General features: G+C 42.4%; 1 protein-coding gene across 4 annotated transcripts in view; it reads left to right on the top strand.

The window, feature by feature from the left end:
• Nucleotides 1-14,013, top strand: part of WDPCP (WD repeat containing planar cell polarity effector) — a 235,631-nt gene that overhangs the window by 102,696 nt on the left and 118,922 nt on the right. For all 4 annotated transcript variants that reach the window (XM_074989391.1, XM_074989393.1, XM_074989390.1 and 1 more), the window contains exon 10: nucleotides 10,008-10,617. In XM_074989391.1, the coding sequence (XP_074845492.1) occupies nucleotides 10,008-10,617 (610 nt within the window). The remainder of the gene's footprint in view (nucleotides 1-10,007; nucleotides 10,618-14,013) is intronic.

Here is a 14,013-nt window from a genome sequence, read left to right as displayed (position 1 = left end):
AGAAAATAAGTATAAATGTAAATGAGATTGTCTTTGAAACTGTAAAAGCAATGCAGCAAATAAGCAGTCTGTCATTGGAATATTGAGTTCTTATTTCAAATGAGTTCAAAAAGGGTGGTTTTTTTTTTCCTTAAGTTGTCTAGGACATTTTACCCTAGAGTGCATCACACTTTTCTCTCAACATTTCTAATTAAAGCGTTTGTTGTTGTTTGGAGTCTCATGGTGTGAAATTAAACTACCAGTTTTCTAACATGCATAAAGTAAATCAAACATTTTCTCATCTTAAAGACGGGCAATTCTGTCACAGAGAGCTTATTTCTATGTTTCCTTTGTTTTCTTTTTTATCTGCTTAGTAAGCCAATTTTCTGCTTAGAATCTACAGTTTAAAACTCTTATTTCATCCAGTATGTGGGCTTTATCCTTTCTTAGTACTCTAGGCAAAAGCCTGCAATTATTTGAGTGTTTGAAAGTTTGCACGCAGGAGTGTGCTGTTACTAATGAGGTTTATTATTTTCTTTCAAATATCGAAGTGAGAGAGAACTAATGTAACTCAGGAGCTTCAGATTCAAAGATTGAAAGATTTATTTCCTAAACTTTGAATGTTGTGATTTTCGAGTTCGGATGTTAGAGGGAAGAGCATACAGTACCTCTCATTCTGCTGATTAACTAATGAAGAACATAGGGCACTATCATGGAAAAAAAGAATGGAAATGTGCAACACTGATGCATGACAGCTGCTTTAATAGGGAGCACATACATAAATTACAATGCCACACATTTTAACAAACATTTACTACAATTTGTGGTGTAGTGGTTACAAAACTAAACAGGATCTGCTTCATGAAAATGGCCTTCAGAAATCTCCCACTGGGGTCACAAACTTTATTGCATGGACTCTGAAACTGCAGCCAAGAGCTAGCCCTAAGATGGAGGCTGCAAACTTTGATCTGTTTATCTGTGTAACAAAGGTACTACCCCTTCTCCTTCCCCGATTTACCCCTCTTTTCTGTAAATTATGTGTTGCTCCTATGCCTGTGTCCTTCTGCACAGATCCCAGTGCCTGGACCACTACCAGGCAGCTACCTCCCGTTCCCCCAGTCAGATCCACCCCATTCACTCATCTCCACTTCCCAGCTCAGCAAGCAGCTCCCAAAGCCCCATCCCACCTAATGCATCTGTCAGCCCAGCCAGTCACAGAGCCCTGCATGGCTACAAATGTCTGTCTGTGAATGTGGCTGTCCATGGATAGGCATCAGGATCCGCAGATTCACAGGGATTTTGGTGGCCAATGGAGAGGAAACTCCACCACGAAGCCTCTACGAGCTCCATGCCAGTCCCAAGTCTGGATGAAGAAGGAGGGTTGATCAGATGAGTGTCGATGCGCTGACCATGAAGCAGCAATGTGAAAGAAATCTGATGCCAGTACAACTAAACAACAAAAGACGCTGGCTCAGACGTCGCCCAGATAAACAAGGTCCATGACATCAATCAAGCGATTGGGGTTGGGTAGATAGTTGGCTACCGAAAGAAAATTACAACTAACACACATGCTATCAATTGGAACATGGAACGTCTGAACACTGTGGGCAACTGGAAAATTAGAACGGCTTTGGAAGGAGATGGAGAGATACCGATGCGATATACTTGGACTGGCAGAGATGCATTGGACAGCATCAGGAGATGTGCGGTTGAAAAGTCATGTGGTCAGGAAACGAAACAAAGCATGAAGCAGGAGTCAGATTCCTTGTTAGCAAAACAACTAGAGGAGCATTATTAGGATACAAACCAGTGAATGCAAGAATGATGGTAGCAAGATTCGAAGCAAAGCTGTTTAACTTCTCAGTCCCATGTCGGACAGTACAGAGGAAGACAGTGGGCTATTCTATAAAGACTTGACAAAGACAGTGGAGGAGATTCCAAAGAAAGATGTGTTGATCGTTGAAGGAGATTGAAATGTGAAGGTTGGAACAGTAATGAAGGTTGGGAGAGAGTCATGGGAAGTTTTGGATATGGAGAAAGAAATGAACGAGGTGAGAAACTACTAGAGTTTGCTACAGAGCATGAAAAGGTGATCTGCAACACGAGATTCCAAAAAAAAAAAGACTGTAGGAAGTGGACGTGGCGACTGAATGACGGGAAGTCCTAGAACATGATAGATATCATTTTGATAAGAAGAAGATGGGTAACATCAGTACAGTAGCGCCAAACTTTCCAAAGAGTGGATATAGACTCGGACCATAGTCTAGTGATTGTAAACATCAAGATAAAACTCAAAAGAAAGTGTAAGACACAGTTTAAGAAAAGAAGAGATGTGGCGAGTCTTGTGAAGAAGAAACAGGGAATGCATACAGAGCAGCGCTCGGAGAGAAGATTAAAAATATCGCCACAGAGAAAACCTAGATAAGAGAGTTGCAGGGATAGCTGTGGCGATAGAAGGAGCAGACTGTTCCAGAAGAAGAGAAGATCCATAAGAAGTGGATTACTCAGGAGACACTGTATTTGGTTCAAGAGAAGAGAGCATTGGAGATCAGAAGAGATGTTTCTGAGATGGCGGAACATCAATATAGGGTGAAATGCAATGAGGTAAGGCAAGTGGCCAGAAAGGATACGGAGAAGTGGTTAGAGGAGCAATGTGAAGATATAGAGAGGTATTATGGTGAATATGAGACCAGAGAGGTGTATAAGATTATTAGGAATATTAATAGGAAATGGCACCTGAAGCAGATGGTAATCAAAGATGAGAATGAAGAAGTGATCATGAACAGGGAAAAGACTGCAGTGATGGACGAGATATTGCATCGATCTATACAAAGCACAGTTGGACCCAAGTGTCTCAGGAAGACTGAAGAACTGAAAGAGATATCTCCACTGAGCATTGAGACTGAGACTGATAATTTGAAGGAGGAAGTAGAAAAAGCAGTGAAACAACTAAAGAACAACAAGAGCCCTGGAAATGATAAGATCATGGGGGAGATGATCAAATATGATAGAGAAAGCATAATTCAGGAAATACACCGACTACGTAATATAGTGTGGAAAGAAGGGAAGGCACCCAAGGAATGGACAAGATCCATGCTAGTGACAATACCCAAGAAAGGAAGTACATTGGAGTGCAAGAACTACAGAATGATTGCCCTAACAAGTCATCTGGCAAGGTGCTGATGATGATACTGACTGAGAGCCTAAAGATCGCAGATAGAAGAACATATAGGAGATGAGCAAGCGGGGTTCAGAAAAGATAAAAGTACCATACAGCAGATATTGGCACTAAGACTGATAGTGGAGAAAGCTTGATGAAATAACAAGAACGTATGCACTCGCTTCGACAATTTTCAAAAGACATTTGACAGAATAGATCTGAAAGTGATTTGGGCGGTGTTGGAGTCATACGGAGTGGATAGCAGACTGATACCATTGTTGAAGGATATCAGTGACAATGCAGAGGCAGAGGTGAGAACATGCAGGGAGTTGGGAAGTTGGTTTAGAACAAGTAGAAGTATGAGACAAGGAGATCCAATATTGCCAAGTATCTTCATCATGCATATGGAGAGAGCGTTGGACAAGATCAAGGAAGAGGTAGAAAGGATATCTGCATGGGAAAAGAATTAACAACTTGAGGTTTGCAGATGATATAGTTATAATTGATGAAGATGAAGAGAAGCTAGCAAGAATGGTGCAGGTGCAAAATGAAGAAAGGAAGCAGTATGGTCTGATTATTAACATGAACAAATCAAAAACAGTAGTATTTGGAAATACGGAAATAGGAAGGAAGATCAGTATCAATGGTATTGAACTAGAAAATGTAGAGAAGTTCACATATCTGGGGAGCAACATAACGTATGATCTAGACTGTAAGAAGGAAATAGCAACTAGAATAGTGAAAGCAAGAGTAAGTTTGAATGTGATGGATAAGATCTGGAAAAGCAAAGTAATTAGCTTAAGAACGAAGCTGAGCATCTTGAAAACGTTTGTATTCAGCAGCATGTTGTACGGATGCGAGACATGGGTGACAACAAAAGATTCGAAAAGAAGAATATTGATGTTCAAAAGGAGTTGTTATAGAAAGATTCTGAGAATAGGATGAATGCAGAAGGTCACCAATGAGGAATTATATAGAAAGATACAGCTGAATGAGAACCTGCTACAGAAGGTTATAAAACAGAAGCTACAACTATTTGGACATATTTGCAGAATGAACGATGAATGAAAAATCAAGACCCTGCTATTCAGCGTAATGGCCGGTTCGAATAGGAGAGGCAGACCCCACAGAGACTGGGTAGATGACAGAGTAGATTGATGCAGTTAGTCTACAGAAACTAAGCCACTACACACTGGACAGGGAACAATGGAGGGAAATAGTGAGAGAGGCATCAGACACCAACGGGCACTGAGCCCACAGTTGATGATGATGATGGATGGAGACGAGCATGGCCCTGTCACATGCAGGAGGCAGTGCCCCATGCTGACAGCATGAGTGTCCCTCCTCCAGCCCTGCCACCTGCCAGCACAGCTCCCAGGTTCAACGGACAACCCTCCTTTATGTTGGCCACAGCATCTCTGAAGCAGAGCCCTGCAGAGCTGCAGATCTTGATGTTTAGCCACAGATATTGGCAATCACAGTAAACATTTGTATCCCCACAGAGCTCTAGCCAGCCGCTCCATTCTAGCACTCCATGACCTCTGCCATCTCCCCTGGCATACCTGAGAGAAACTTGTGATGGTGCCCCTTCCTGTGGAAGCTGCCCAGTGAGGGTCTGTCTGATAAGTGGCAAGCTGCATGTGTTTTGAATAGCCTGGGGCACCGAATTCATCTCCAAAGCCACGGGGCTGCCTGCTGTGCCCTAGCAGTGCTGTGTGGATCCTGCTGGTGCGCTCTAGATATCCAGAGCACATTGACGTGGTCCACAGGGTCCATGTGATGTGCATAGAGAACAACATCCATCCTGTGACTTGGGCAGTGAATCCAGCATCTCAAACTCTGCTGACAAAGGAAGCCAAATCTGTAAAACAAGTTCAGATGAAATAGTTGTAGAATTGCTTGCGAAGGAGTGAGAATCCAGCCCCTGTCATTGTCAGACCTGGCCATGGCTGTTCATGTTACTACATGCTTCTTCAGCTGGTGTCACTGGTTTTACACTCATGCCCACAGAAGTCCGTCTAACATGTGCCACAAGCTTTCCAGGCACTTCTCCAGAGCCCCCATCTGCAGCTGACTTTGCACCTTGGGCACTTGCTGTGGCTCCAAGCATCCCTTCTTAATTTCTTTTTCATAAATGTCCCTGAAAGTCTCAGAGCAAGACTGGTGCCTTGGAATAAACCATTTTCATTGTTTGGAGGGGTCAGCAACCCCCTGCACTGGTGCCAAGAGCACCACGTGAGCCAATTTTCATCAGCATGCAAGGAAGCAGCTCAGCCCCGCCCCTCCTTCTCCATGCAGCTGGAAACTTGCCCAAAGCCAGGCTGCCTGTGGATTGACAGAAGACCAGCAAATGCTACCAACCACCACCGAAACGGTAAAGCTCTTCCCCTTAATTTATTTGTTAATTAGCTGTTGTAAATAGGACTATTAGTGACTTTAAAAAGTATCACTGGTGCTCGGACCGTACGTAGATGTCAAAGGGTCAAATTTCGGTACTCCGCCTCGGAAACGTTGCTGACCCCTGGTATAATGTGATATTGCTCACATTCATATGCAGTTACTGGGGGAAGCCATTCTGGGGGGAAAAAAAGAAAACCTCAGAGCCTTCACCCTGATAATCTGAAGGCAAATGTATCTTTTCCACAAACCCTCACACAAGCAAACTTTTGTTCACATCAATGTGGAAGTAATGTAAAGGCAAAGAGGGAGCAACACAGCAACTCACAAGTACCAGTAATTTTGTCCACTGTACTGGGTCCACTCATGCCCCCTCTGTATTAGTGAAGCTGTGCCCACCAGAGCTGACCTGTATCATTCAGGTCACTTTGACATATAGATATAAGCATTCATTATTACCTAATGAAATACAACATATACAACAAACTGCATGACCCATGTTCCACCTTATGTGCCATGTAAGGTTTGATCTGGCATCATTAAAATCAAGGGAGTTTTTCCAATCGACTGGAATGGGAGTAGGACTGAGCCCTCTTAATAATGAATGGAAGCTTGAAAGATGTTGTTTTTCCATCTCCTGACCCTTTTGAATGTGTCGGTTCAAAAGACCCCTTTGAACTTGGGAAGGCATGAAGTGATAAACTATCCATTTTGCATGTGGTATCACAGAACGCTCCAGCCCTCTTCCTTGCTCATAGCCCCTGGATGCCTAGGAGCAAATATCTCTTGCTTTCTAAGGACCTACTGAGTGCTAATTAGGCTGTTCCGGCCCCTGCTCACAGAGTCGGACAGAAGAGAATTCCTTAGACACAGTTTTAGAGTTCTTGTATTTCCTTTGCTCCAATTTATGTCAAACATGATTTCTGTTGCATCACAGACATGAATTCTCATCAAATGTATTTTGAAAATCTAAGCATATAGCATCCACTGTACTCCCTCTGTCTCCCCTTGCAGTAATATATTTGAGAAGGTCCATGCTTAATCACACTTGCCAATCTTGCCTTTTTACCCAGTATGGAAGTAACCAGAATCAATTTGTATTGAGTTTCTCTGACTGTTTCTCAAATATTTACTACTTTTGTTGCAGGCTATTTCCGACACATTTACAGGATTTTAATAAAAACATTATCTAGTTTTTCTGTAGCAACATCCAAAATCACTTCATTAACCTTTACTGATCTTCTCTCCAAAACATCTGGGGTGGTGTTTCAAATCAAAATATTTATAGAATACTTCTCTTTGCAAACATAATATTAAAACTCACAGCTCCTGTTTTATTTTCTCTGTCCATTTGGTAAACACAATTGTTGTATTGCATATAACTGACCTAGTATAAACTAATAAAATTGCCCCATATATGCCAATAATATTCTATTTATACTCATTGTCATGTAACTTCTGCAGAATATATCCCAGTATCTGTATATTGCTTGTCTTTAACTTTGTTTCCCTTGGCTTCTCTTTGTCACTACATTCTCATGGGTCAATTTCAGATCTGTTACACTGGAGCTAATCCAGGTGACTCAGCTGAAATAGACAGAAATCAAAATCAAGTGTACCAACTACTAGATATATACTTGCTTCATATCTAGACCATCTTCTCTATTCTGTTCCTTCTGCATTGGTAATTTAAAACTAGGTTAGTGATTTTTGTATTATCAGCCAACCAATTTGCTCCCATATTGTTGAGTTAATCCATTTCTGTTTTAGTGCTCAGTTTCTCAAAATTAGTTTCCTTTGAATAACCTGCCAGAACAAAACTTTCTAACCAGACTGGCCAGCTACATAGACATCCTAAATACTCTGTTTATAAATTCACCAGTCCTCACTTAAGTATATCATTGGCATTTCAGAATGAATATATGTATTTTTTTTGTCTCAACCAAGAGGCTAAATTCTGCACTGGGTTATCGACTCATATAACCTCAGCATAGTCAAAATGAAAAACTACTTTGAGTTAGGTTTTAACTTCTTATATTTCTGTATTTTGAGTTTTGACTGAAACACATTGTCCCATTATTTTTAGTCCCCTCCAGGCTTATGATCTGCTGAATCAGATAACCAAGTTTATTATCCTTCTCTTTAACTGCTACTTGCATGCTGCCTGACCTCAGAATAAGTTTTGCTGACCCTTCTGCCTTCAGGGCCTCCAAAATTTTTGGACGATCAGCAGTATTCAAATATAGCCTAAAAGGTTGCATGGGTATAACTGAGGGCAGAGTTTGGTGGAGTTGTCCAATTATTGTTTATTTTAACATGAAAAATTACAAACAAGCTCAGCCCACTCTGTCTCTGTGGTGCACGCTTACGCTCACCTGTTGGTTTTCTGTCTTTATGAGAAATCACTATTTATAAAGTAAATACAGGTTGAACCTCTCTAGTCTGGAAGTCCCTCATCTGGTGACATCCATAATCCGGCATGATTTTATTTAGCTGAATGACCACTTACCACGGGTGTGGCAAGTTTCCCAGTGTCTCCTAAAGTTTGTTTCCATCTACCAGTTCTGGCTTTCAGTGTTCTGTGCTGTTATTTGGCTGTAAGTTGCCCCAATGGTCTTCTATGAGCCCAGTAAGCAGTGGAAGTGTTGGTAAAAGTGCTAGACAATATTGACCTCGGGTGGTTCAGCAAATTCTCTTGTCTGGCACCAGTCAGGTTCCAAGTGTGCCAGATAGAGAGGTTTAACCTGTAGTTATCTACTGCCTATTTTTTCCCAGAGCTTCTCTGCTTAAATACTGTACAATACCATTATTTGTAACACACCCAGTAGCTGCTGGACACCACTAAGCTCTCCATCCCTTTCTTGCACTTCCTGACTTCCCATACCACAAGTCCTTACAATTGTCCATCTGTTGTCTTTGTATCAGCCTGTTTTTGTGCTCTGCCTCCAGTTTATTCAGCTTGCAATTTTACAGCTCATCCCCCTTCTTTGTTTTCATACAGTTACTCTGAATCTAAATCAGCTAGGTGTCATTCGTAAACTTCTCCTCGTCTCGCATCAAATATCACAGGGTTTTGATAAATAGTGTTTCTACCACCACTGTACAACCACCAGTGCCCAGGCACCATTTGCTCTTACCACATCCCAGAACAAGCAATCACAAGCATTTTGACCTGAATACACTCTGTGGGTTTTTTTTTAGTTGGTTTTTTAAAAGTGAATAAGCAGTAATTCTATACAGTGAGTAAGCAGCTTCTCTTCTTGTTTTCTTTTTTGAATAAGACCAGTAGGCAGGCTTTTTTCTCTTATGTCTTGTGTTCTGCTAACCTCCTAAGGTCTCTGTAGGTATGCCTACAGAGCAGTCTTATTTTGAAATAAGCTGTTCTGGAAGAGCTAATTTTGGAGTAATGCTGCTACACCCAACATTCATTTAGAAATTGCACTTAGCTATTTTGAAATACAGCATCTACACAACAAAGCAGCAGAAATGTAGCACTTTAAAGACTAACAAAATGATTTATTCAGTTATGAGCTTTCATGGGACAGACCCACTTCTTCAGATCAATTTCATTTCCAATACAGGCTGACAGAAAAAAAATTGCAATAAAAACTGACAAACCAAATAGGATAGAAGGAAGGGGGTGAGAGGTGGAGGGATGTTAATTGTCCTATCTGAGATAATTACGAGCATCAAAGGAATGGAAAAAGTCCTTGTAATGCATGAAGTAGTTGATGTCTCTGTTCATACCATGTGTTAATGTATCAAATTTGACTATGTACTCTAACTCAGAAGTCTCATGCTCTAATCTGTTGTTAAATTCTCTGTGTTGCAGGGCACAGATCCTCAGGTCTTTACCAGAATGGCCCACTCCATTGACGTGTTCACTGACAGGCTTATGTGTATTGAGCTTTTTGATGTCTGCTCTGTTTCTTGTTTTCTTTGGCAAAGAATGTACACAGAGCTGCGTTGCTCTTTCGATGTTGCACACCGACAGCACCAGCACTGGCATGTTTCTAGAAGCTAATCATCAAAGTAGTGCTCTAGAGTAGACATAGCTGCAATGAGGTTTACCAATTTTGAAACAAGTCAACTGCTATTTTGAGATTATTTCAAAATAGTGGTTGTGTTCTGTAGACACTAGGATAGTTACTTCAAAATAACTTTGCTGTGTAGACCTACCCTGTGAAAACAAATAATGTTTAAAGTGTTGTGTTATATTTTTGACAGAGAGATTACTAAATAAAGAAATTAAAAACCTATTTGTCAAATATGATCATGTGTTTAGTTATTGATCTGTGAGAATGGGTTTTAGCTGTATGGGTTTTAGCTTCTAAATGGTTAGCATTGCATTAAATGTAATTGATGGCTTTGTTCTGCAGAAATTGTATGGAGCATTTATTTTGAAAACTGTAAAAATAGGAATGAATTGTTATAAATGACTGTCAAAATGCCCTGGCTTTTTTTTTTTCAGGTTCTGAGTTATATCCATACAGAAGGGGATCCACTTGATGTTAGCTTTAGCACTGATCAGCCTTATCAGGTTCACACTGTGGAGCACTCTGTCAGCACAGACAAAGAACCCATGGCTGACAGCTGCGTCTATGAGTGGGTGAGGAATAAACTTCAGTGCATGGCCATCACCAGAATACCACTAAGATCAAAGGCCATCAGTTGTTGCTGGAATGTTGCAGAAGACAAGCTGGTCCTGGGCTGTGAAGATTCTTCAATCATTCTGTATGAATCCCACCAGAGAGTGACTCTGTTAGCCCAGGCAGAAGTATCACCGTCTTTAATAACCTGCCACCCCAGTGGAGCTATATTTCTGGTTGGCAGCTCTCAAGGGGAGCTTCAGCTTTTTGACATGGCACTGTCCCCAGTTAAAATGCAGCTTTTGGGAGAAGACTGCTCACCTGAAGCAACTTTGCAATTCAGTAAACGGTTTGATGTGTCCAGCAGCCTCATCCAGATACAATGGGCAGCTCCTCACACTGCACCTGACAGGGACAACAGCACGGATATTCATGACCTTCTGTTAATTCGATTTGATAGAGGACCTTTAGGAGTACTTCATTTTAAACTTGGTAAGTCACTCTGACCGTGCGGTACATGAGGACGTCTAGGTGAGTGGTTTTCAACCAGTGTGGTGTGAGAATGGTCTAAGTGTGCCGTGAAATTTCATCAATTGCCCCTCACTGCAGCTCTTTTCAGAGCCACCGCAAGGAGTGGAGGGGAAATTGAGGACCCCATGCTAGCTGGGGCTCAAGCAGCAAGACTGCCTGAGTGCCAGCTGGCTGAGGATTCGTCAGCTTTCCCTCACTGTAGATGGTGTGGGGTTGGTCAGTTCCCTTCCCCTGCCTTTACAGAGCCACTGTGGGGGGAAATTCCAAGCCTGCAGGACCCTGGTGCACTGGGAGCCAGCTGAAATGCTGCTTCCCAGCCTAAGTAAGCTGGCAGAGAACCCACTTCCATTCCCTGCTGTGGCAAGGGGGAGGAAGGAAGAACAGGAGCCTGTTGGAGCTGGGACATAGTTAGCAGGGAGGGGAGCCTGTTTTTTCGAGCCACCTTCCTCACTCGGGAGTAACTAATAGCTGCTGAAAATTCCGGTGGTTGCTTGTTTACTCAACATCCCTACCAGGGCGTTGAGCAAATTTTGAAAAATGTGTCTGTGTTCGCGGTCTAAGACAGTGTATTCTGTGGTGGATTTGAAACATAAATACATCTGATCCTTGTTTAGCTTGTTGTATGCACTACTGTGTTGCAAACCTCTTGAGTAACACTGTAAACATAAGTCAATGGGACGTTTACATGCAATCGATTCAGCTGAAAAAGCTGGATGTGCCATGGAATTGTTCGTCTCATTGAAGTGTGCCATGTTCCTGAAAAGGTTGGCAACCACTGGTCTAGGTAACACGTCTTCACCAGCTTCTCTCACTTTGAAGTACGTTGCCCACTTTAGTCTCAAAGTGGCTTATATTCCAAATCAATCTGATGTTCCCTCATACAGGGATTAATGTAGTGGAAGCCTGGCTTGTGACGGGCTTCGAGCTGTAACTGTAGCAACAATAGTTTTCTTTTTAAAAGTTATTTACGTCAGAAATACAAAACTATACTCTTTTCTGAATGCTTGCACATGTCCTCTCCACCTGGCATGGATTTGCACTGAAAACAAAGAACTTCTTCCTACACTAGTACCACTGGGGTGGCTCACACACCCTCCTCATGCTTGTACAGTTAGCCCAGATCATTCAGCAAAGATGTGACTGGTCCCTAGGACCTGACAAAGCAAAGTCTATTATTCAGTTTTGGGACATGCTAGAAATAGACATATTCACCACCCAATGGAACAGCAGGTGACAGTCCAGAGTCTGTGCCAGATGCCTTCCTTCTGTCCTGGAAGAGGAAACATCTTTACATTTTTCCTCCCATCCCTAGGGTGTTGAGAGTTTTGAGCAAGCCCATTCATGATCATTCCATCCTAATTTTGATAGCCCCAAACGGACCCCATCAGCATTCATTTTCATACCTGATGAGCCTTTCCGTACCATACTTCTCCCTCAGGTTTTGGACATAGTTTTGGAGGCCATGGCCAGACTCTGCATCCCAGCCTTCGTGGCTGACACCAGACTGTTTGGATGACTGGGGTTAACTCCCCAAGAATCTGTCTATTCCCTTGGAATGCTAAAAGTTCTTTTAAGTATCAGAAAACCTCAGGCATGGGTGGAAGAAATTTTGTTGTGTGCACTAAGGCATGTGCAGATGTGCACTGCCAACAGAAACACAGGCTTCCCATTGTGGATGGCTGTGGGCATTCTACGAATTAGCTGAGCGGCACCTGAGTCCGTCCTGGGGAGCCGCCTAAGCGCTCAGCTTACAGGGAACACTGGTTGTCAGTGATCCCAGCAGAAAGATACCCACTGTTCACAGGGTCCCACTCGCTTGATTTTGGATGACCTGCTTCATCGAAAGGAAAGAAGACTTTCTGTCCGCTCCCTGAGGATTCATCGGGCAGCTCTCTCCAGATTCCATCCTTCTGTAACAGGAAGAACTACTTTTTTTCAACTCTATGACTGTCAGGGTCATGAAAGGTTTGGGCTGACTTGTCCAACTTAGGGACTCAACACTATCTTGAGACCTAAGTTTGTGTTTTGTGGTTTTAATACACACACCCCACCCGCCCCAGCTGCAAGTTCATTTTCTCATCTCTTCAAGGAAAGATGCAGTCAGGCAGGAGGATAGCAGAAGTTCAGGCTTTGATGGCTAACTCTCCTAAGACAGTGTTTGATAAAGGTAAAGACAATTTGGATTTCCATCTAAATCAGCTTATATACTTATGAGCTCTTTTGCCAAAAACTTTCTCTCACTGAGACAAGGAAAAACTTCAGACTTTGAACATTCATTGGGCATTAGCTTTTGCTAGAGTAGGACTAGCTGGTTTAGAATGCCTCTATGGTCAGTTGTCTCTTCTTTGCCAATCTCCTCCTCTATACATCAATGCTCAATATTGTTAGAGTTCTACTACCTCTGTGAGTTTTAGTACAAGAACACAAGCCCTGCCAGCTGCTTTTTTTGTGGGGGAGGTCAGCGTTGCATCAGTGACGTTTGCAAGGCGCTGGCATGGTTCATATCCTCACTGTTGATTGTGCTTTCTCCCAGACTTCAAGAGATGATGCTAGATTTGGGAGAATGGTGTTGTAGTGCTTGCTTAGGTCCGCTCCAGTGCCCTCCTCCACCTGCGACTGTTTGTGTGTTGCCTGAAGTGAATGGATGAGTGCAAGAGCTCACAGAATACACACAGTCACATACCTGTTGGTAACTGCTGTTCCTTGAGATGTGCTGCGCACGTCTGTTCCATGGCCTGCCTTCCTTGCTCTCTGCTTTGGACTCACTGCATATGCTCACTTCCAGTGTGAAGAAACTGAAAGGGTGGTCCCCTCAGCTAGCAGCAGAGGTGTAGAGCAGGTACATGCAGTGCCTCAACAGTTACTACTATGGGGAAAAAAATTCTCAAGCTTTGGTGTATTGATGCACACGCAACCACCAGGGAATGGACATGTGCAACACATCTTGAAGAACAGCATGACTGAAGAGGATGTAACCATTTTTATAGACTGATTATGTACACTATAGGTATTTTGTTTCCTGTATGCATGCTGTGTGTGCGTGTGTGCATGTATTTGTATCTCCCTTCATCCTGATGGGTATTTGTTAAATTGTACATCCCACCTGTGGGCTGTGGCAGGCAGAGTGGTGTGATAATATCTGCCATGAATCTGTTTTATCTGATTCCACCGTGTGTGTTACTCCATTTCCTTTACTCAAGCTCTTCATGAGAGGCAAGTGTTTGTATAATTTAGGGCAGGATAGCCTGTAAATTAATATACTCAGATTTGTAAAACAAGATAGAAGTAGTAATAATACTAATAATATCTAGCATGTATAGCACTTTTCATCTGTAGAGCCCAAGAGTTCTGTAAAAA

This window comes from Carettochelys insculpta, chromosome 3 (genome assembly GCF_033958435.1).
Source record: "Carettochelys insculpta isolate YL-2023 chromosome 3, ASM3395843v1, whole genome shotgun sequence".
Taxonomy (NCBI): Eukaryota; Metazoa; Chordata; order Testudines; family Carettochelyidae; genus Carettochelys; species Carettochelys insculpta.
The sequence above is the reverse complement of the archived record's forward strand: the minus strand, read 5'-3'. Positions and strand labels throughout refer to the sequence as shown.